The sequence below is a fragment of the Hakea prostrata genome, chromosome 5 (assembly GCF_041222555.1).
Source record: "Hakea prostrata isolate BN-2017 chromosome 5, UWA_Hpros_2, whole genome shotgun sequence".
Classification (NCBI taxonomy): domain Eukaryota; kingdom Viridiplantae; phylum Streptophyta; class Magnoliopsida; order Proteales; family Proteaceae; genus Hakea; species Hakea prostrata.
This window is the reverse complement of record NC_142604.1, coordinates 4,932,515-4,954,523: the sequence shown is the minus strand read 5'-3', so window position 1 is coordinate 4,954,523 and position 22,009 is coordinate 4,932,515. Positions and strand designations below refer to the sequence as shown.

Genomic DNA, 22,009 nt, shown 5'->3' with positions numbered 1-22,009 from the left:
TCATTTAGATTTCCAAGAACTAATAAAAGAAAAATGTTAAAATTGAAGTCTTTGGATTGTCAGAAAGAATCTTTGACTTTTCACATTTCCATAAGATTTGAGGATGTGAAATTGAAATGTAATTCAGGTGGGTCTCCGTGGACTATCACTGGTTTGAATTTATCTCAAATCAATTTCTTAAAACCTTCAAGAACATGTCTTGAGGTACCTAGCTAGATATGTGATTTTTTTTAAATCAAAACACTTACAATATTTTACAACAAGAGATAAGATAAATTAGAGGGAAAGAAAGGGTAAAAATGAGGAGTTCAAAAGAGGATCGCATGAATTATACATTATTGGGGTAGAGACCAACTCATTCCAATTAGAATATGCATAACCCATACATAATAATTATACAAAAATGTGCACGTAATGGTAACTTAATAAAGGATTAATTACTTCAATTACAATTTTCGAATATTTTGCTATAGACTCCAACTAAAATTCAATTCTATTCATCGTAGACTAGTTTCTCCAATATTTCACACGTCAATTTATCATAAAAGCATTGTGCATTTTTTTTTATAACCTTTTAGAACATATTACGGATTTGAGTGTTCACGCTTTCTAATACAAAGAAAGCTCTCCCACTCACCAAAATGGGAATTTTATCTACATTTGTAGCTTCATAATTGTAATGAAGAAAGGGTTCTCCAATGTAACATACCTAAAGAGAAAATATAAGGATACAAAAGAAAAAGGTTAAAGGACAAAATATAAATAATTGATAACAAAATAAAGTATCATACCTGTCATAGTCAACAAGGAGAGAATAAGTGGAAGCAAAAGAAAATATAGAATGCTCTAGAGAGGTGCGGGTTCAGACCTTACTGTCGGCATATATATGTAATACTTGTTGGGAATTACGGATGCACAATTACGAACAAAAAAAAACACAAGTAAAAACACACAAAAGGAATTTATAGTGGTTCGACAAAACTCCTGTAGGTCCACCAAAAATTAAAAAAAAAAGTTTTACTATTTTAAAAAACCTCATATTATTCTCACACCCACAAAATGCTATCCTCTTCAATCTCTTTCTTTGGGATGGGTTCCCCAATTCCCTATAGAGATTGTTACATCTATATTATATGAAAGAAAATATTCTAGAAAAACCTTTTTAACCTTAAGCCCAATAATTACAAATTTAACACAGTACTAATAATTGATACAAACCTGTTTTAATTATAAATAATATTCCAATTATAATTATATGGACCCATAGAATACAAGACACCCAAATTCATCCCTCCCACCCCAATATAGAAAGTTCCTATTTTCCAAAAAAAAAAAACGTTGTTATTAATGGAATGAAATCTCTAGAGGTTTATACTTAATTTAAACACCATTTGTCTTGTTATTTAAAACATAACTATTAAAAAAATAAAAAATTAAAATGATAGATTATTAACAAAATTACAAGATTCATTTTCCTTTTTGGAGGTGTAGGAAATGACGCATATCTTGATTACATCATCTGGGAATAGTTTTATATATAATTTAAATATATAATAAATTTGTCATTGACTTCAAGAAGATTCGAACTTTTGAATTCACACTATAAAGCATTGATGCCAATGGTGGATTAGTAGAGGGTAGGTAAAGCCCAAACCCATGGGACATCCATTATGAACACATAGTAATATTCCCCCAGTATATTATTAACACCGGATAGTAATGGAAGCAATCGCCCTATCGTCGTTACAAGATTCCATTTCGATTCTTTGTCCAAACATCACAGCCGAGGTGTGGTTACCAGCATAGGACTCAAGATATTACGTCTGATTGACAGGATACTCGTGCTCGATCAGGACCCTAGTTTTATATATAATTTAAATAGTATGAGGGTAGATTCCTATTGCAACGAGTTCCTCAAGCCAAGATTCGAACTTTTGAATTCATACTATAAGTATTGATCTTTGCCAACTAAGGCAACCTCTTGAAATTGTCAATATTCATTTTTTATTATAAAAGGATTGTTAAGAATGAATGGAGATGAGGCTGAGATCACAAAGTTTTCTTTTTGGGTAAGTAGATCACAAGTTTTCTCTAATAAACAGTTCCAAGGTCCTTGGTTGATATTCCATGATTTTATCCATTGGTTGTTGGCCAAATGTCAGCATTAAATATTCATAAATTCTTTTTTTTTTTTTTATTTTCGTAGTAAAGGCATTGGAAGATTCAAGAATACACAACATTGAATGTCATCAACACATGAAGAATCACTGGAAATAGATGGATAATGTTGTGTAAATTACATACATGCCCCTGGTTTGGTAGACCAATACCATATATATCCCCTAATTTCTTTATATTTTTTATTATAAGCATCCTTTTGTAGCCATATGATTTGAGTCTCTCTTTGCAGTAGAAATATATTTCTTATTCTACCAAATCAATCCATGAATACATAAAAGAGGTTTATGGTAAATTACTGCATCATTTGATCAACTAATCAAAATGCAACAGCCACACAATTTTGACAAACAAGGCTGACTTGAAAAAGAGTAATTAAAGAGAATATCAATAAGAAATCCCCATGATTAGACTGTATGAGTGTATGAAGCATGGGGTTTTTGTCCCCTAAAATCTTTTATATAGTAAAATTCCTATGTATTTATTTATTAGTCAAAATTTTTAAAAAAAATTTGGTGTGGAAAAGGGAATAAAGTTCATAAAGAGTATCACCTAAGTTTCTTTTTCTTTGATTCTTTGTAGATAAATGTATCACATAAATTCATTACATAGAATCTGACCTTTGAAATCCATAAAGTTCAATCCAATATTTCATACGACAATTCAGAATGGAAGCATTTTGCATCCCTTTTTATTTATTTATTTATTTTTTTTGTGGGTAAATCCATTATTTTTAATTTATATAAAATTGAGCATTCCTACTTTATAATACAAATCTTGCCTTCTCTTGTATGAAGACCTAGTATAGTTCCAATAGTCATAGAATTTGATCATCAATTGAATTAGCTTTATAGATTATAAAATCAGCCACAACATTGGCCTTCTTAAAAATATATTCAAAATTGTCTGATAAAAACAAGTAATGTCTTCACAATTGAAAGAACACAATTTAAAATAACGTCCTCAGATTAAATTATAGCAGCTTGCCCAACAAATGTTTAAACAAGAAAAAAACTACAAAATTTGAAAAATATTGCACTACTTGGGGATATATTATATATATATATATATATATATATATATATATATATATATATATATATATATATATATATATATGTGTGTGTGTGTGTGTGCCAGAGTTATTTCATATGCCTTGGATCTTCTTCTCATGGTGAAGTGTTACTTGTGTAACTAATTCAATAATTGTCCTCTAGAAAATGAGAGGCAAACAAACAAACAATCAAATCAATCAAAGATAATACACTTGGAAAGAGAGAGAGAAAGATAGAGACAGATTGATTGATAATGATAATATTTTACCAGAGCTGAATAACACATTCCCAGTTCAGTTCTCTGAGTTTAATGCGCCTTTGAGATAAACGTGTATATTTTAGGGCATGATTAAGATGATCTATTAATAATTCGTAAACAAATGGACTAATGAGAGTTCAGGAAAGAGGCTTCTTTTCTTCCAACAGCTACAACTACTCTTATCTTCCAATACAGTTGCTGCACTTGTTTGGCTTATTTAATCTGCACTTTTCCACTAACCCAAAAGCCAAAAAACAAAAAAGCAAAAACCCAATCTTCGTTCGGTGCAATGAACTTGGAACAAAGTTTTTAATGGCATTTGGCTTGATATGGTTACGTATACAGGTATAATTGAATGTGGTCCAGGAAACTATCTCCAGTTAGTGTTCGCAGAGATACTGAAGTTTATAATTAATGAATGTATGTTTTCTCTTGCAAGGTTCACTCTAGTGTTAGATGGTAACTGAACCCATTTGAAAATGAATCTGTGGAGCATATTCTTCTGAACTGTCATTTTTTCTAGATTAGTTTGGTTTGGTTGTGGCCTCTTGCGACCCTTCATGTGAGCCTTTGTCTAAGATGTGGGATCCTTCTGTTTCTATTGATGAGAAAGATGGCCAACCTAAATTTTTGTTAGGCTCGTGTATCCTTTGGACTTCTTCTCAAGTGATTATGATTGCGTTGAAAAGCCTTTGGTTGCCAATTGGATGGTTAGGGTTTTACTGCTTGATAATGAAAGCTTGTCATTCGATTAGTAACCCCCCCCCCCCGGTGTGAAGAGATTGAGGAGGTTCTTCAGGTGGACACATAATTGATGGCTAGGGTTTTACTATTTGATAATGAAAGCTTGTCATTTGATCAGTAATCACCCCCTTGTGAAGAGATCGAGGAGGTCCTTCAGATGGACACATAGTTGGATGGCTAGGGTTTCACTGCTTGATAATGAAAGCTTGTCATTCGATCAGTAACCCCACCCCCCACCCCCGGTGCAAAGAAATTGAGGAGGTTCTTCAGGTGACACATAATTGATTGGGTAGGGTTTCAATCTTTGATAATGAAAGCTTGTCATTCAATCAATTACCCCTCTGTGCGAAGAGATTGAGGAGGTTCTTCAGGTGACACATAATTAGATGGGTAGGGTTTCACTGTTTGATAATGAAAGCTTGTCATTCGATCAGCAACCCCCCCCCCCATGCGAAGAGATTGAGCAGGTTCTTCAAGTAGACACATCTAGAGGCATCTACTTTGGAGTAGTTTGTTTTCACTATAAAATCTACCACTACACCCTTCTTGCAAGGATATTATTGAATTCCTTGCTGTCACTCTAAAATTTGTTTCCAATTTGCTCCAAGGAATAGAAATTCAAGGTTGATTCTTTGTCCAAGTTGACTGTATTTGTTGAGTTGCCAACGGAGTGGTTATCAACCAATTCTTGACTCCATCTCTTCAAGCACACCATCGTCAGTATCAGCTCATTTTCTCCATATTTGCCTTTTATTCCAAGAAAGAAAAAAATCTCATGATCCATATTAGAACTTTTTTTTAGCCAAATCCATATTAGAGCATAAGTTGGGTGTTATGCAAATGTATCAACAAAATTGTATTGATATTAAGTGTCCGCAACATTAATATCATAATGAATGAATGAAAGTGAGGCAAAACGATCCAAACCAGCTGACGGATATAACTATAAGCTAACAATGATACAAGTTCGGATACCATTTATTGATCTAATCCAATCATGATCTCTAGTGAGGGCATTACAGTTTCTATGTATTATGGATGGAATTATTACATAATATACTATCAAAGCAAGATCGAACTCATGGCATCTTCACTAAAAAATGTGTTCTAAATATTACGGGCGCAGGGCCACTGCTACTCTGAACCAATGGGCTTTAATCTACTTGACTTGGGCTATTATATATTCTTCTTTCCTTTTCCTTTATATGTGTGTATATATATATATTTATACACACACACGGGTAAAACATAGATTTTTCTATCCTAACTTATCTCTTTCGGAAGAATCTGATTAATTTGAGAATTTCCGCGATGACATTAGCGACAGTTTTGGGCCTCTGATAAGCATTCCATAGGAATATGCACCGGTCCCACCTACACCCTTATTTAAATCTAACTATTTCAAGGTTGAAATCGTTGAACTGATTAGTTAAGATGCACTGCTTGTGTACGTTTTATTTTTCCTTTAAATTGATTAAATTAGGGCTTATTGCAAACTAATGACAAGTTGGGGATGTAGCTCAAATGGTAGAGCGCTCGCTTTGCATGCGAGAGGTACAGGGTTCGATCCCCTGCATCTCCAGTATTTAAATATTTTCCTGACCAAAATAGAGTGCCTTTTTCAGAGAAGTGGTTTTTCCAATCAATTCCTTCAATCTCTTTTATAAACCCAAATTTTGTTCTCATAAGTTTTTATATAAAAAACTGGGTATAATTTGGATAGTTCTGGGCAAGAAAAGTTGCATGAATTTTGGGATTTGTTAATTATTTAAGGGTAATTTTCATCTGGACCCTTTGAGGTTTGATCTATATCATTTTTAGTCCAAATAAATGGATACTTTGCATATGCCTCCCCTGAGGTATCCAATAAGGTTAATTAAGGACAAATTGTGCTTTTTATGACCAAAATACCTTTATATCTATTATTCCGTAAGATTTGCATCATATCATCACAATTGAATCCAATGGTGACAATAAAAAAAAATATTTACATCTTATAAATTTATGAATTATTAATCTTTGAATGTAAAAAAATTATTAAATCTTTAAATCCTAAATGTTTCAGCTTCCTCACGGCCACCTCCAAAGCCCAGGAAGCAAATTATACACCACCACTACTACCACCGCCACTGCCGGAGCCGCCGAACATCAGTTGTTCAGGAAAGACAATTAAAACACCATTTGTATCCACCGGCTTGGAAAATGTCGAGTCATATTGTACGAGTGATGAACTTGAGATCAAAGAAAATGATTCGATCTTAAGTTGGTAGTGGGTTGGATGTTCTTCCCTTACTGTTCTTGAAACTTCTATATGCAGAAATGATAATGTAAGTAGATATTCAAGTTCAAGAGAAAAGAATTAATACATAAGAGTGATCGAGTGATTTAATCTTAATTACCTGCAACTTCGTCCGTCTTCATCTTCTTTTTTGGATGAGTTGCTGGGTCGCCACCCCACTTGAGTCTAATTTTGCATTTGAGTAAAATCTGCTACAAATTCTAACGATCAAGACAGCAGAATAATGATCTTCCATGGTTTGTCTCCTTCCTTTCTTACAGTAAACAGAAAACCCATCCTTCTCAAATTCAATCTCCCTCTTTAGCTCCACCAAAGCGGGATTGGAGGCTATTAAACTCCAATCAGAAGCTGGAATGTCGATCATAGTCGGTCTCTTCCTCCTTTTAGAGATGCTGGGTTCCGAAATCTCATTCTTGGAAGACCTGAAACTACTCCATGGCTTCTGAGACCGCACCATAAAAGGTCATGTCGGTGAAGAACAAGATAGAGATGGAGAAGGAGACCCACAAAATGAAGCTAGAGATATGGTGTTTTAATTGTCTTTCTGGGGGGGGGGGGGGGGGGGGGGGGGGGGGGGGGGGGGGGGAGGGGGGGGGGGGGGGGGGGGTGGGGGGGGCCCCCCCCCCCCCCTTTTTTTTTTATAGACGCAATCATGATGAGTCGGCGGCTCCGAAAGGATTCCGGGCGAGCCCACCGGCGGCGGTGAGCAGAAGGTGGTAGTGGTGTATAATTTGCTTCCTGGGCTTTGAAAGTGGCGGTGACGGATTTAAAGATTTAATAAATATCTTTTATTTATTCTCACCGTTGGATTTAATTGTGATGATATGATGCAAATCTTACGGAATAATAGATATAAGGGTATTTTGGCCATAAAAAGCACAATTTGTCCTTAATTAACCTTATTGGATACCTCGGGGAGGCAGATGCAAAGTATCAATTTCTTTGGACTAAAAATGACAAAGGTCAAACCTCAGGGGTCCAGATGAAGATTACCCTTATTTTAAAAAATATGATCCATTTGATTAAAACTTTTTAAAAAGTATTGATTAAATCTTTTTTAAAATCTGGTCGTCTGGGAATTTTTTTTTTCTTTTACTTTTTTCCGGTGACCAGAAAAGAGTGATGATATAGCATGTATTCTCTACTGGGGAAGGAGTCGAGTGTATAGACCAAGAAGAGGTTTATGTCTGCGACGGCCTGCTGAGAACAAAATGTGTTGGATATACTTTAATGGGCTCAGGAGTCAGGCCACACTTTAAGAGGCCCACGTATAAACAATATGTGCGCCTTGGCATACCAAAACCACAGGGACATTTCTGTTAAAGGGAGCCAGCCAGCCTGCAATGGAAGCACGAGGCACAACCGCCATGGAGTGGACTTTTGGTGCAGCTTTTGTCTGCCACTCTTTTAAAATATTTCCCCCCTTTCTTTGAGAGTATAATTGATTTACCAGCCACTCTGCCTCATTATCTTCCTGTGAATAATCAAACATTTGAAACAGCTTTACTTTCAGAAAGTCACAAACCTATGCACTACTTAAGGAATCAGTGAACAAGGCCATGGCATCAATTTCAAATCCAAAACAGCACCTCCCCTGACCAAACATACTCACACTAGATTAATCCTGTGCAAGACTGATGTGGGTCACAAGACCCAATGCATTCCCTATAATCAAGCTTCAGTTATATATACAAGAGATGTCCAAAGAAAAGAAAAAGAAAAAAATATTCCATACAAGAGTATAAAACCACCATACATACAAGAACAGCACTTCTGTTCTTGTTTGGTGTCGTACTGAGAAATTTTAAGGGCTAGTTTTGATTAATCATCATGTAGCTTGTCCCTTGGAACTTTTCCCTGCTTGCCCCCAGTAATGTAATTCAGCTTCAAGCAGGATGTTTACTTCATTACCATCATGTATACTCCTCCTTCTGCCAAGGATCTGTTCTTTAATGTGCTCAAAGCTCATCTTAATAAGCCTTCTGTAGAATGAGCAACCCGGACAACCAATGGGCTAGTTACTCTTATCTTCTTTGTTTTCCATGCTAAATGACCAAATATATAACCCTTTGAGGGAGCGATAACCTTGAAATTCACTGTGAAAGTGATTTGCTGACCATAGCTGCTGAAGATCAGATACCCTGGAGAAACAGTGACATTAATTCCAGGGGGAGACGACACCATTGCTTTGTAAATACTTCTTGGTTCTCCCACATTTGTCACAGTTCGGGTCACTGAGAACTTGTCCTTAAGATTGGGCACCGTGATTGATGGATAATTCAGGTCCGAGGCTGATGGAAAAGCGTGCTTGCATGTGCTGTTGTCCCTTGTTATCAAATGTAATGACTGCTCATCGTAGCCAACCGAACAGAGGAAAGCTTTGTAGTCCTCCGGGCGTGCATCATAGACAATGCCGGGATTAAGGACTTTTTTTGGGTTAATGAAGCCTGAGCCATAATCAAATGGATTTCCTCGTTTTCTTTCAGGGTCTACTTTCATTGCTCTGCCACTCTTGTCCAGCACAGTAGCTGCATTTTCCTTTTACAAATTCAGGCTATAGAAACCAGAAATCATAAATCTAGAGCTTAATGAATATTCTGACATCAGTTGATATAGAATATCGATGAGCTCCTTAGTCACATGGTTTTGCTAAAAATAGGAAACACATTCTCGTACATTAGAGATAACCCCGGTGGGGGGGGGGTATAAACTGATCAGCTAAACTACAGAGGGCCAGTTTCAAACTTGGGTAGGAAAAAGGAAAGCCAATCTTGATCCAAACCAACCATTAGGCTAAGTGACAAATTTGAAAATCTTTGAACCTCTTGAGGATAAAGTTCTGAATGTAGGAAAAGTAAAATTCCACTCTTGAAATGAAAATCACGTTGGTTTTTAAAATATGGAATGAAAGCTTGGGAATAATGTATGGTGTCAAAACTAAGTCAAAAACTTTAAGGACTTGGATTTTGTACAGAAATTCAAGAATCTTGAAAGATCAAAAGCTAAGAATCACAGAGGATACTATGCTTGCAAATCCCCCCCCCCCATGACAAGCGGATGGATGTTGAGCATTAGACCATGTTGGAATTAGTTAATTAGAACCATTCTCTCAGGTCTCAGGCACTTGGATTTTTGAAACCTCACACAACTTTATCTACTGGGTGCTGGATTTAGAATATATTACCAGTTGTCATGACGGCAGACTTGATTGCAGAAGGTGACCATGACGGATACACAGCTTTTATTAGTGCTACAATTCCTGTTATGTGTGGGCAAGCCATGGAAGTTCCAGAGAGAATGTTGTAATTAATTTTTCCAATTGCTGGAGACCATGCTGCAAGGATATTCAGCCCAGGAGCTGTAATATCGGGCTACAAAATGTGATAAATACATAATAAGTAAAAGAATTATAGGTACTCAGTGAGCCAAATAAGTTATCTTGAGATCAGAAGCCTAACCTTCAAAATTTCTGGGGTCAAAGAACTGGGCCCTTTCGATGAAAATGCTGCAACTCTGGGAGCAGGTTTAGATCCTAATACAGTCTTTGCAGGTAATATGTTGGAGGTGGGATTCCTAAAGGTTTTCAGGGATAGAAGTACAGAACTTGAATTAGAAATTTAAGATTACGAAATATTTATCTTAGGCATTGGTTATCATTAAAGAGACAAACCTTGTATGATTGATATAGGATAGTATCTTGTCCCCTGTCCTTGCCCCAGCAATAGCCGCAGGTATCAAAAAGGGTATCCCAACATCCTTATCTGTCTCATCTATGAGAATCATCCCAACACCACCAGCTTCTTTCACTACCGAGCTCTTTGCTAGCTTTGACTCTGTAGAAAGTTCAGCATGCCGGCATACCAGTACCTTCCCTTTTGCTATGGTACTATTCAAGGAACTCTCTAAACAATAGCTGGAGGAACAAATGTGAGAAGAGACCAAAGTTCTCTTTTTCAATAATTTATACTAAATACTTGTAGCTCTTGCTTCACCTGGACTGATAAGGAGTGAAATATCCAGCATTGGCTTCTGAAGCAGAGATGATCCTTTTGGGGCCATTGGTTTCAAAGCGAGAAAGACTTTCACCCTACAGATTGGTGGAGAACTGTTATGATTTGAGAAACTCATTACATGCCTTTGAACATGAAAAATAGCTAAAAAGCATTACCGTGAAGTTAGTTCCATCGCCTAACATGATTTCAGATACGAACTCCCTATCTGTTGAACTTGCAGCAACTGTTATCATCCATGGTGCAAGATTTGTGGCAGAGCCTTGAGTACCTTCATTTCCAGCAGAGGAAACTACCAGAATTCCATGGGCAGAAGCATGAAACGACCCCATTGATATGGCATCAGAGAAGTAATCTCCCTGTGGAGAATCAGGGCCTAGAGAGAGAGACAAGATGTCAACCCCATCTCTAATTGCATCATCGAATGCAGCTAGTAAGTCCACATCATAGCAACCAGAGTCCCAACATGTTTTGTATACTGCAATCCTGGCCATCGGAGCACCACCTCTAGCACTTCCAGCAGCCAGTCCATTATAATTCATGTTTGAGACATACCTGCCAGCTGCTATTGAGGCTGTATGGCTACCATGACCTGAGCTATCCCTTGGGGATCGGTATTTCAATGTCGTTACAGAATCCTCTTCAGCTTCATAGCCACTTAGATAATACCTTGCACCTATCACTTTCCTGAATGATAAACATATAAACTGATGATCCCTTTTCCCTAGAAAGAAAAAATAAAAAATAAGAGATGAAACCAGAGTTGGAAATCCTGTTTGAAACCTGTTACAAGATGAAGCATTAAATGCTTCTCCAGCTTGACAGTGTCCCTTCCATCTAGATGGCACGGAAGGCATGTTTTGGTCACTAAAACTTGGGCCTTCTGGCCATATTCCTGAATTCAAAAATGAGACAAATTTTAATACTGAGGGCTCTATAGTCCATTAAACAATTCTTCTGAAGGAGGAAGTTCTCTAACGAAATTACAACTGAATAAGCTTGATTCATTGAAATGAGAAAGCCAACAAAATATTAAAGATTTCAGAGCACAGAAACTCCCAGCTTCTTTGCACGAAGAAAGAGCTCGGACAGGTGACAGGATCACAAATTTTGTGTGATCAACAGATAAACATCTCGACTTTTTCTCTTTATACATTGACAAATAGAACATATAAGCAAAATAAACCTCTACAAAACATAGAAACAGAAGAATTATATAAACAAGGTAAAATATGGAGTCATAGAAGGTCAAAGCATACACAAACAAAAGCCATGAAGCTATGCCACGAGTCTCATGATCGGGAGAAACAGTATCTTGTCTCTTTCTTTCTTTTTTTAATGGATGAATAGAGTAACAGTTCAATCACGGGAATAAGATACAGACTTCAGGAATCGAAATTACAAAGGATTTGACAAGGGAAAAATTTAGACGACGAAGACTAGCTAGAATCGGCACATGGAACTACTTAAAATCATAAAAATAACAAAAAAATGTCATCAGTGTGGAGTTCCCAATTTCGTTGAATAGTTCAAGCAGAATGAACCCTTACCTGTATCAATGAAACCTATGATAACATTTTCTTGGTTCTTAGTTGAGTAGCCTGGAATTTCCATCTCTTCATCGTTTACAAGGCCCATAAAATCCCAAGAATGAGTGGTATGTAGCCTTCTTTTAAGATTTGGAAGAACAGCTACCACAGCCGGCATCCCTGTTGCATTGAATCCCAGAGACAAGATTTTCAGTTTAACCCAGAAGTTTAGAAACGGAAACAATAGTTTTATTCTACCTAATCAACATACTAGCTAAGTCCGAAGCTTGCTCCTCTGTCAACTTTGCAGCAAATCCTCTAAAACCATGCCTGTAACTATAGATATGAGAGGCTTTGGCTTTCTCGATACTGAGAGAACAGAGTTCAGAGGAAATGAATAAGATAATAGAAACCCACTGGCAGAAATATGTGCTTCTGTTGAATTCACTGCTACTAACCTTCCTCCATGGATATCGATAAGCAGTTGATGGTTCTGCTTCAAAATCTCATCTGGGTCCGCACTGATTCGGCTTCCCATGTAAACAACATAAACCTGAAAATTAACCCAAAAAAAATAATAATAAGAAAAAGATAACTAAAACATAAGTTCATACAGAGAGCAATAAACATTTAACCCCAGAAATTTCTCAGAGGGGTATTGAAATACTGTAATTAGTTCACCTTCGAAGAAAGACAGAAGCTAGTCTCTGCAAACAGAACAAAAAGAAACAAGCAAATGCTACTTCTGGACCTCAATGTCGCCATTTCCAATTTTCGAGTAACAGAGTTACAAAGGAAAAGATAAGTTAAAGAGGAGAGAAAGGGAGTGAGACAAAGACGGGGAATAAAGGATTTAAATATCCAGAAAGAAAGAGAGAGAATGGGAATTGCAAAAACTCATGGGTTTCCTTTTATTTCATGGGTAAGGATTATACTTTTAGAAAGTATTTATAAAAAAACAGTTGTTGGTGGCATGGTGGCGTGAAAGCGAAAGAGGAGGGTATATGTGACAGTACATTGCAGAAGCCGAGGCCATTAACACAACACCACAAACACGGCGATTAAACGTGAAAGGCTTCCCTTACGGATCAACCAAGTAACCCAGTAAACAGACACCCACACTTTTTCTTTATAAAGACCCAATGTTACCTTAAATCCTGGAGAATGTTAAAATATCCAAATTAAATTGGAAAAGAATAAAATGAAGTAGGGAAAAAAAAAAAAAAAAAAAGAAGGAACAAAACATGTATCCAGGTATGTATGAATAATGGAGATCGACATCCATTTCCATCAATCAAAGAACTAAACGAAGAACTCTTTAACCAATCAAACCAGTGCAGAATGGGGTCTGAAGACACTGTAATAAATGAAGTTTTGTCTTTATTTTTCTTCCTGGGTTGGAGAAGGCGGAGGTAGTCATGGTGATGCGCACTTGCAAATTGAAACTGTTGAAACAACCAAAAACCCATTATTCTTAAGAAACTTTTGTACTTTTAAGAGTTAAATTATAAATTATAGATCATTCATCACCAAGTTTTGGATTGAAGTGGACTCTGCACTGCATCATTAATATTTTGAAGAAGCAGCTGAAAATTAATTACTGCTAGCTCTTACTTCCACTTTCATATCATTCCCTCAAGTGGAGAAGTTATTATTAGAACATTCCCTTATTCCTGTTACTGTTATTGTTTTGGTACGCATTATGATTGGTAGCAGAGAACATGAACTTAGACGAAAAGAAGGAATTCTCATCCTCTAAAAGCACCTTTTACAAGATGCTCTCTTATTCTGGATGGAGGTGCAATGAAAACCTCTGCCCATGTAATTGACAGAGGAGAAGGAGCCATCTTAATTTGTCTCCTCCAGCTAAGGATTTCTTCAATGGCTGGAGACCTCAAATAGGACAAATGAATTGAAGGACTTGTGTCCTGTGTCCCCTCTCATTTCTGTCATTGGACCTTTCCAATCATTGTTGAAACTTATCAAAGGAAAACAGGGAGAAAAATTGGGCCACAAACTTAAATATCTTTTATTTTTGGAAAATCTTGGAAAACAAGTTATGATTTCCATTTAAAGGAAGGGGCAAGTCTTGCAGTGAATGAACAGATTCATGTAATGGATTTTATTTTACCAGAAAAAAACCAGCATTTTCATTCTCAAGTAAAAATTGGTAAATAATAGACTTAAGTGTTCCTCCAACTGATGGATACTAAACCTCTCTTTGCAAATGATATTAGATCATAAGACTGGGTCTTTGCGATTGATATTTATCTCCCACTGTAAGTATATAAATGTTAATTACAGGGTCACATCACAACTTGTCCGATGGTGAAAGGAAATTGAATCTTTAAGATATGTTTTAATATTCTAACAAGCAATCTTACAAATAATATCTTTAGTGTGGAATCTATATAAGACTTTTGTTTTTGGTAAGAAGAAAGATATAAAGAATCTATGCAAGACTAAGATAGAAAGATGATGGGATCAAAATTTTTGAAAATTGTTCTTGTTTTTCTCTATCATTTGTAAAACTAACTTAAGAATCCACTGATAAAAAGTGTTTGTAGCGTGTGTGCTTCCCAGACCTAATGTCTACAGCATAAATAATAAAGAATATGAAAAAGGGGAGCAGTATAAAAAAAAAATTAGAAAAAAAGTTGAATAGCACATTACTTTCTTTATCACCAGAAAGTCGAATCTTAATGTCACTCAAAATTAATGCTTATACTCCATCATATGACATGACCCAAGACTAGATATCCACTCCTAACTTATTAGATTATTATGTTGAGGATTTGGATGTAAAACTTTTTCTGGAACTTTTATAAATTCAGATTGTGTTTGATACTGTTGAAATCAAATGCAAATCTTTTAGACCACTTAAAATGCCATATTTTCTAAAAATTTATAAAAGATCAAGAACAGATTGAATGACCTATTTGATTAAAATTGTATCTGCAATTTAATTTCGATGAAAAGAGTCCATGAGGGACTGTTGACTTATGAAGCATGTCATCCTTACGTTCACAAAGTAAATTAGTTAATTTTTGAATACTTAACAATGGTTCTGAAATTTGGTATGAATCACTACATTGATTTGATATGTATTGATTGTATTAATGAATTTACTGAAAGATTTAGACAACCTATCAATGTTATGAACTATTACATTACATCAACACGAATTGACAGAATATCAATATCAGCGAACAGATGAATTGATGCAATACCTTATTTTGGATTAAATTTCTATAACCGTATCTGAAATCATGCTTCAAAGTTCTTTTTCTTTTCTCATTTAAAAAAAAAAAAAAAAAAAAAAAGAAGGTTTATTTTTCTTATCTCACATGATACATGAAAGTTTTGTCTGTTGCCAGCTGAAGCAACAGTTTGATCATGCCAACCAGAAACCTCACTTTCATGACAACTTTTCACAATTCATGATAATCTGTTCATTCTTTTTTTTTTTTTTTTTTTTGAAACAGTACTTCATTTAGAAATAAAAAAAGTACAAGCACTGCATGAGTTCACAAGGTTCAAAACAAACCAAGGAGCGGCAAAAGACCAAACTGTCATACATGCAATAGACAGGGTCAGCCAGGATAAGGGTTGGGTCAAGCCCAAAATGGATCACATCCACAAAACCCTTAGAACAAACACACCACACCCACATAGGGGGACAGATATACAACACCCACAAAGGGGGACATACAACACGCCTTAAGGGCGGACAGAAAACTCCTACGGGTGGAGCGATGGTAGCGGCGGTGCGGGCGGCGCGCCGTATAGGCGTTCCTATCAAGCTCGCGCGGAAGAACTTGTCCCGAGTTGGAGTCGTTCGATGTGCACCAAAGAACCACTGTAACCAAAAGAGTTGTTATGTTAAAAAAAAACAAATAAAAAAAACGAAAAAGTACTGCGCAGATCTAAGGGGAAACCCTAGATCTAGTTATTGAAGCGGAGCAGAGGAGAGAGGGGAAGAAGTAGAGAAGGCGGAAAGGAGAAAAAGAATGAAAGGAAGGCGGGAGCAGGGGATGAGCAGAGGAGAGGGAATCGGGGCGGAGAGAAGATGGTACGTAGCAGAGCGAGGGGGTGAGGCGGAGAGGGGCCGGCGGAGCAAGGGAGAGGGCAGAGAACGGGGAAGCGTGAACGGGAGAAGAGGAGGGCGGAGCGAGCAAGGAAGGAGCAGAGGTGGAAACGGAAGAACAGAGGAGGGCGGTGAGCGGGGAGCGAGGCGGAGCGGCGAAGAACGGGAGAGGAGGGGCGGGCGGAGGCGGGAGCAGGGGAGGCGGAGAGACTGCGCGAGTCTCTCCGCCTCGACAACACAAGGGCGGTGGGCGACGATCAGAGTTGCAGAGCGTCTCTCTCCTCTTCCAATGCCTTGCTTATTTTTTCGATAATATAAAGTTAAGATTCAAGAGCTTAATTTTTTTTCGATAATCTGTTCATTCATGTCTCTGAAAATTTTAAAAAAGTAGAAATAAAATTAACTTTAATGTAAGCTTTGGGTCGGATCATTTCTGTTCATAAATAAATGTTTGATGTTAGTGGTGAAACATGGATGACAAATAAAAGAGAGAAAAAAACAGGGAAGATAACAAATGGTAATGCTCTGATTCTGTCTTTATTGCTAAACTAAAGCACAACAGCCAGTCAACTCCATAAATAATAGAGGAGAGATAGAGATAGCATGTTCTATTTTCATCTGATCTAACAATTCAGATTAATTATTTTTGGTTCACCAAAATTTATTTACATTTTCGTTTAAGGTTTGATATTTATTACAACCCACACAAATTAAACTCAGATAATTTTGGTTTGAACAATTATTAGTACTTTCTATGTTTTGCATTGATCATGAGTCAAGATCATATAGATTAGACAGAGATGGGTGGATCCCACCTTTGTCCATATCTCAAGTTTCAATTTCATCACTTTTTGCCATGTACATAGCATGATATAGATTTGGAATCTGGATTTGTTATTCAAAGTAGAAGTCATGCTCTCTTCACACCTTACCACCACATATTAGAAGGATGGATCAATTATAAGATGAATCAAAAGTGAGACCTTCAGTAAATCTCTCTTCTAATGTGTGATGAAGAGATGTTAGGAAAACACAGATCTCTACCCATTAGGATAAAGAATCTAAACTTTAGATTTCAAAGTTAAACTTGAACATATAGTGGTTGGATGTATAATTAATCTAGATAATGACTTTGACCCAAAAAAAAATCTGAATCACTACTTCTATATCAAAGAATTAGAATAGTAAATTTCGTCTTCATGTATAATATTAAGGGCATGGATAAGATCGAATAATCTATCTCATCTAACTTTGATCAACTTTGTAAACCTTGTTTTCGCCATTTCAACACTAGGTAGTTTGTATCTTTGTGGCCTAAGTTTGCAACCATGATGGTGGATTCTAGATGCAGATTAAATTAGTACTTTAATATTTTTTAAGACTCTAAAATGAAATTTACAAGTCAAGATGACAGGAGATTATGATGAAACGTCAATAATGAATAATCTACGAAAAAATCATTACAGGTTAAAGATTAGTCCTGAAAATCCAAGGGATGGGAAATCTTAATAGCAAAGTAATGATCAAACTTGACTGTAAGCTTCAAGAAATGGTAATTCAAAATTTTTAGACAGGAAAAGACCATTTGAAAAAACAACTTTACTGCTAATCAGAATTTTCCTTTAAGTGAGACTTGAGTGATGAAACAGCAACAACTCACTAGTCCCAGCATTCCCGTGAAGTGGGTAACACGGGCTGTTAGAAAAGGAGAAAAAAGAATCTCAATCTCATTTCTTTATCTTAAAACCAGGAAGGATCGAAGACAACAACAACATACTTGTGTAATTAAAGCATTATGAAATGAAGTGTGAACCCAGATCGAAGCTTTCAGAAGTGAAGTGTGAATCCAGATAGATCTATATATTATTGTTAGATGTGATTTTCACATGACTTATAATTAAGTATACGCCAAGTCATCTATTCAAATGAGATTGGATCTGTGAGACTAGCCAGGATTATTGATCAGGGTCAAGTTCCAATTGGATCTTTAATACAATACACTAAATTATACTTAATTCTCATCTTGGTTTGTTGCTCACTTGCTTGGAATCTCTATCTACTGTAGTTGAGAGTTGAGAGTTGAGAGTTGAGACTCTCTTTCTTCTTGCTGAAAGTAAAAATTGCACAGTAGGAGATGATGGGATGGAGATGCCATCATGAACCACAAATGGGGGTGAAAGCCGTTAAGAACTTGGGAATGGTAACACAATCGAGTGTGAGCATTGACTTTTAACCCTTTATTCGGTGCAAAAGAAATATGAATTAAACCCTTCAAGATACTAATTAAGAGGGTTCTTTGTTAGGTTGGAAAATTAATTATGAAGACGATGGACATGATGATTGAAAAGAATAAAGAAAAATCAAATCAAATGATACCTGCCTCTGGTTCTACTCAAAGAAAGTATCATGAAAAGCTATGGCGAATCCAATCATCACAACTGCCCCCTCCTTTTCAACCTATCTCCTATCTTCTTCTGGGTTTCACCCTCACCCTATAAGAGCTTAGACACTCTCCCTCACAGTTTTGATTTGTCATTATAACTGATCATTGTCCACATAAGGTTGAATTGGCTCTGGCTCTGGCTCTTTACATGCTTCTTGTAACTCTTTTCAACATGGGCTCACTTCCCCAGAAACGGTTCTACATGGGCTGGATTTGTATATATATAATAAGAAGAAAAACCCTAAAAGATGTTGTAAAACCCAAAAATAAAACCCAAAAGTCTTCTATTGACCAGTTGGTGAATGATTATAATAGGGACAGGGTTGCCCAAAAGCACAACGGTCTGCAAGTCTGGTAACCTTAAAAACGGTCAAGGATACTCAGCAGTCAAGTCATGAGAAATGGGTTTCCTCACTTTAACATGTTTAAACCCCTCTGGCTCTCTGGCTCTCTGGCTCTAGATCTCCCCAGTTCAACATGTTCTTTAAATCCGCTAGCCTGTCTTTACTACTGCTGCCATGGCAAACTCTCTCTCCCTTTCATTCAATGAACTTCCTCGCCCCTCCTCTGATCCATCCAACGGCCACTCCATGAGTATTGTAATACAGAAGAAGATTTTAAATGTAATTATAGAACAGTTACCAACCTCAAATTTCCCTTCCCTCATCTTTTTTTTCTTGTGATGACTATTTTCTAAAACCATGCCACCTAATTTCAGAGCCCATGGACTTTAATGAGGCCTTAGTAAGTGAAGCCTTGGCAATCCGTGCTCCCTTAGTTGATTGCCAACATCAACAGAATTCAGGTAAGGTTTTGAAGAATTGATCAATTTTCTTAATGACCACAATCCAAACTCCCCCCCCTCCCTTTACTTTGACTGGCATTCTATTTGATATTAGGACTCTTCACTAAGGAATTCCAAAGGTTTTTTTTTTTTTTTTTTTTTTTTTTTTTTGTTTCCCCCCCCCCCCCCCCCCCCCCCCCCCCCCTCTTCTTCTCTTTCGCCCGCCCCCCCCCCCTCCTCCTTTTTCCTTGGCGTGGTTTTTTTTTTTTCGCCCCCCCCCCCCTGGGGGGCAAATTTTTTTTTCTTCAAAAAAAATTTATCAAACTTAGACAAAATATATATCATCTTAGCAGGCTAAATAATATGTTCTTATTTGGCCTCTACTATAAATCAAAGTTCTCTAGCAACACTGGACACATAACCATGCTGAGTCTCTCATCTCTAATCCGACAAGCTAGGCAGAAGAAGAAGAAGCAAAAGATTCAGACTTTTGTAATCATTAATCACTTCACGGATATTGTTCTGCTGTTATTCTACTCAGATGAGAAGGATTAAAATAGACAGACAAGTTGGGTTTTAGGTTGTAGAGAGAGAGAAGGCTAGCCCTCTGGTCTTTTCACTTGCAAGAGTGCGTTTTATGTTGGTTGGTGCTTAGATTTGTAAGGCTATGTTCACTGGCCAAGGGGTATCATAGGTAGTCTTTGGCAAGATTTTTATTTTTTTTTAATTGTACTCGAATTAATAGAAATTGTAGCGTTTGATACCATTTTTATAGCCTATTTTATTTAATAAGTACTGAAAAAAAAAAATCAAAAGTTGACAAACAGGAAAATCTAGCTATTGCATTAGGCGACGAAGGCTCTTACTCAAATCAGGGCCAAAACCAGGGTCAAGTTCAGGGCTAGGATCAAGGCTAAGATCAGAATCAATATCAGAATCAAGATCAAGGCCAAACTCAAGACTAGAATTAGGATAAAGATTAAGGTCAAAATCATAATCAAAATCAAAGCTTGGGTCAATGCAAAAAATTAGGGACAAATTGGGACAGACCAAGCGGGTCAAAGAGTAATCCTAAGCTCACCCTTAGCCCTAGATTAGGATCAGAATCTTTTGGCCCTAAACCCTAACCTACCCTTAAAGGCCAAAATATTTAGCCCAAACCCTATTCGGACCCAAAGACAAGTCAGGCCCAGGGCCAACTTGCACCCCTATTTTAGATGACTTTCCACTAAAGAATTGAATTATCCAATTCGATTTGTTTTTAAAAGGTAGACATTCATTTATCCGAAATCATAAGGACTGCTTTGGCTAGATAAACATGTGTTTTCCTTTTTAAAGCAAACTGAAAAAACACTTTTTTTTGAGGGTTGATGAAGACTAGTTCACATGGTTGCGACTTCGATAAAGACCTACACGTCGTCTTGAAATTAGTATTTCCTTTACCAAAAAAAAAATTAGTATTTTCACATTGAACAATCAATCTGGTTGAAATGGAACCAACTACAGATGATTTCGTTCAACGATTAAAATAATAAAATCAGAATTAGATCAATGCCGCTCAATTTCTTAGTGACCTAAAAAAAATCCTAGAATCAATCTCTTCGAAACCGGCAAAATAGGACCTGATTATGATTTAATCAGCATTGCTTCGGTTCTTCAAGCTGATTTTCAAGCAGAGTTTTTCGCTTTACATATATATGTCCAGAAAAGAAAAATAAAGACACCGTAAAAATACAATCGAGAACCTGGATATTGTGGCGCATAGCTTCGACGAACGATGGGAATTAAGGGTGGAGATTGATAATCAAGCAACAAACTGTTCAATCTTCGTAGATCCGGCACTCGTCCGTCTCCGGATTTTCCTGGCAGAAGTATTCCAGAGGATCATGCTTCTCCATCTTCTTCCGGAGATCAGCTTTGGCCTGAGACACCTCTTCCACTTCATCCCACGCAACCCTGCACTCATCCGACGCTTCGTTTCCTTCGCACAACACTTCCGCTTCCATCACTTTCTTCTCTATCATTTCCGTCAGCTTCTTCTCTCTCATCCATGTCCCTCTGTACTTTGCTACCGCCATCGCTTTCACCGACCGTGGTTGTCGCTCCACAACCTTTCGGCTTCCTACATCAAGAACGACGGTAAACGAGTAAGAATAAGAAACCTTATCGCAACTACAGAAAGAGGAAGGTTTCGGATCTCCAGTTGCCGGCGAGAAAAAAACTCTCGGAGTTGTGGAAAGAGCCATCTCAGACAAAACCAACGATCAGAGTGGATTTCTTAAGACAAACACGAAGATCCACAAGTAGATTGAAATCCCTAGATAAATCGCTGTCCCGCGATATCCTGCTAATTACGCAACAGAAATGAAGAACAAAAAGAAACCATAACTTGTGCCCTCTTTTCCGTTAGGTCGAAGAACGAAGATAATGATTGCATTTCCTCCAGAAAGGACTACGAAAAGTAGAAGGAAAAAAAAAAAAAAAGGTTATCAAACGGGTCCCTCCTTTCTCCCCTCGGCCCAACCGTATCCGTTCGATGTGGGTTCAGGTTTAGCCTTGAGCGAGTATCAGATCAGACATGGTTCGCAGTTCGGACCAAGGTACTGAGAGAGAGAATCTGG

General features: G+C 37.0%; 2 protein-coding genes and 1 non-coding gene across 4 annotated transcripts; 1 reads left to right on the top strand and 2 right to left on the bottom strand.

Moving 5' to 3' along the window:
- The first annotated feature begins 5,745 nt into the window (after positions 1 to 5,745).
- On the top strand, positions 5,746 to 5,818 carry TRNAA-UGC (transfer RNA alanine (anticodon UGC)). Its single transcript has one exon. It is a non-coding gene; the product is annotated as a tRNA-Ala (tRNA).
- Positions 5,819 to 7,794: 1,976 nt separating this feature from the next.
- Positions 7,795 to 13,180, bottom strand: LOC149014579 (subtilisin-like serine-protease S). 2 transcript variants are annotated; one of them, XM_089156211.1, is made up of 11 exons: positions 12,756 to 13,180; positions 12,533 to 12,627; positions 12,346 to 12,443; positions 12,096 to 12,254; positions 11,329 to 11,440; positions 10,704 to 11,232; positions 10,528 to 10,622; positions 10,206 to 10,448; positions 9,994 to 10,108; positions 9,720 to 9,906; positions 7,796 to 9,063 (listed from the first exon to the last, which is right to left on the bottom strand). In XM_089156211.1, exons 1-11 carry the CDS (start codon positions 12,837 to 12,839, stop codon positions 8,501 to 8,503), a joined length of 2,280 nt encoding a protein of 759 aa, XP_089012337.1. In that variant the 5' UTR covers positions 12,840 to 13,180; the 3' UTR covers positions 7,796 to 8,500. The 2 variants fall into 2 exon arrangements, with proteins under 2 accessions (XP_089012338.1, XP_089012337.1); XM_089156212.1 differs by lacking the exons at positions 12,533 to 12,627; positions 12,756 to 13,180 and having other exon boundaries at positions 7,795 to 9,063; positions 12,333 to 12,422.
- A 7,487-nt stretch (positions 13,181 to 20,667) lies between these two features.
- On the bottom strand, positions 20,668 to 21,859 carry CP12-3 (CP12 domain-containing protein 3). The gene has a single exon (XM_089156164.1). The coding sequence runs from the start codon at positions 21,632 to 21,634 to the stop codon at positions 21,209 to 21,211; it is 426 nt and encodes a 141-aa protein (XP_089012290.1). The 5' UTR covers positions 21,635 to 21,859; the 3' UTR covers positions 20,668 to 21,208.
- Positions 21,860 to 22,009: the final 150 nt, after the last annotated feature.

What these genes read in the sequence shown, in the direction of transcription:
- LOC149014579 (XM_089156211.1), bottom strand. Translation starts at nt 12,839, where the DNA reads ATGGCGACATTGAGGTCCAGAAGTAGCATTTGCTTGTTTCTTTTTGTT. An exon ending in TGACCCCAGAAATTTTGAAG is followed by an intron (nt 9,907 to 9,993) that starts GTTAGGCTTCTG and finishes CACATTTTGTAG; the next exon opens with CCCGATATTACAGCTCCTGG. An exon ending in GTCTGCCGTCATGACAACTG is followed by an intron (nt 9,064 to 9,719) that starts GTAATATATTCT and finishes AGGAAAATGCAG; the next exon opens with CTACTGTGCTGGACAAGAGT.
- CP12-3 (XM_089156164.1), bottom strand. Translation starts at nt 21,634, where the DNA reads ATGGCTCTTTCCACAACTCCGAGAGTTTTTTTCTCGCCGGCAACTGGA.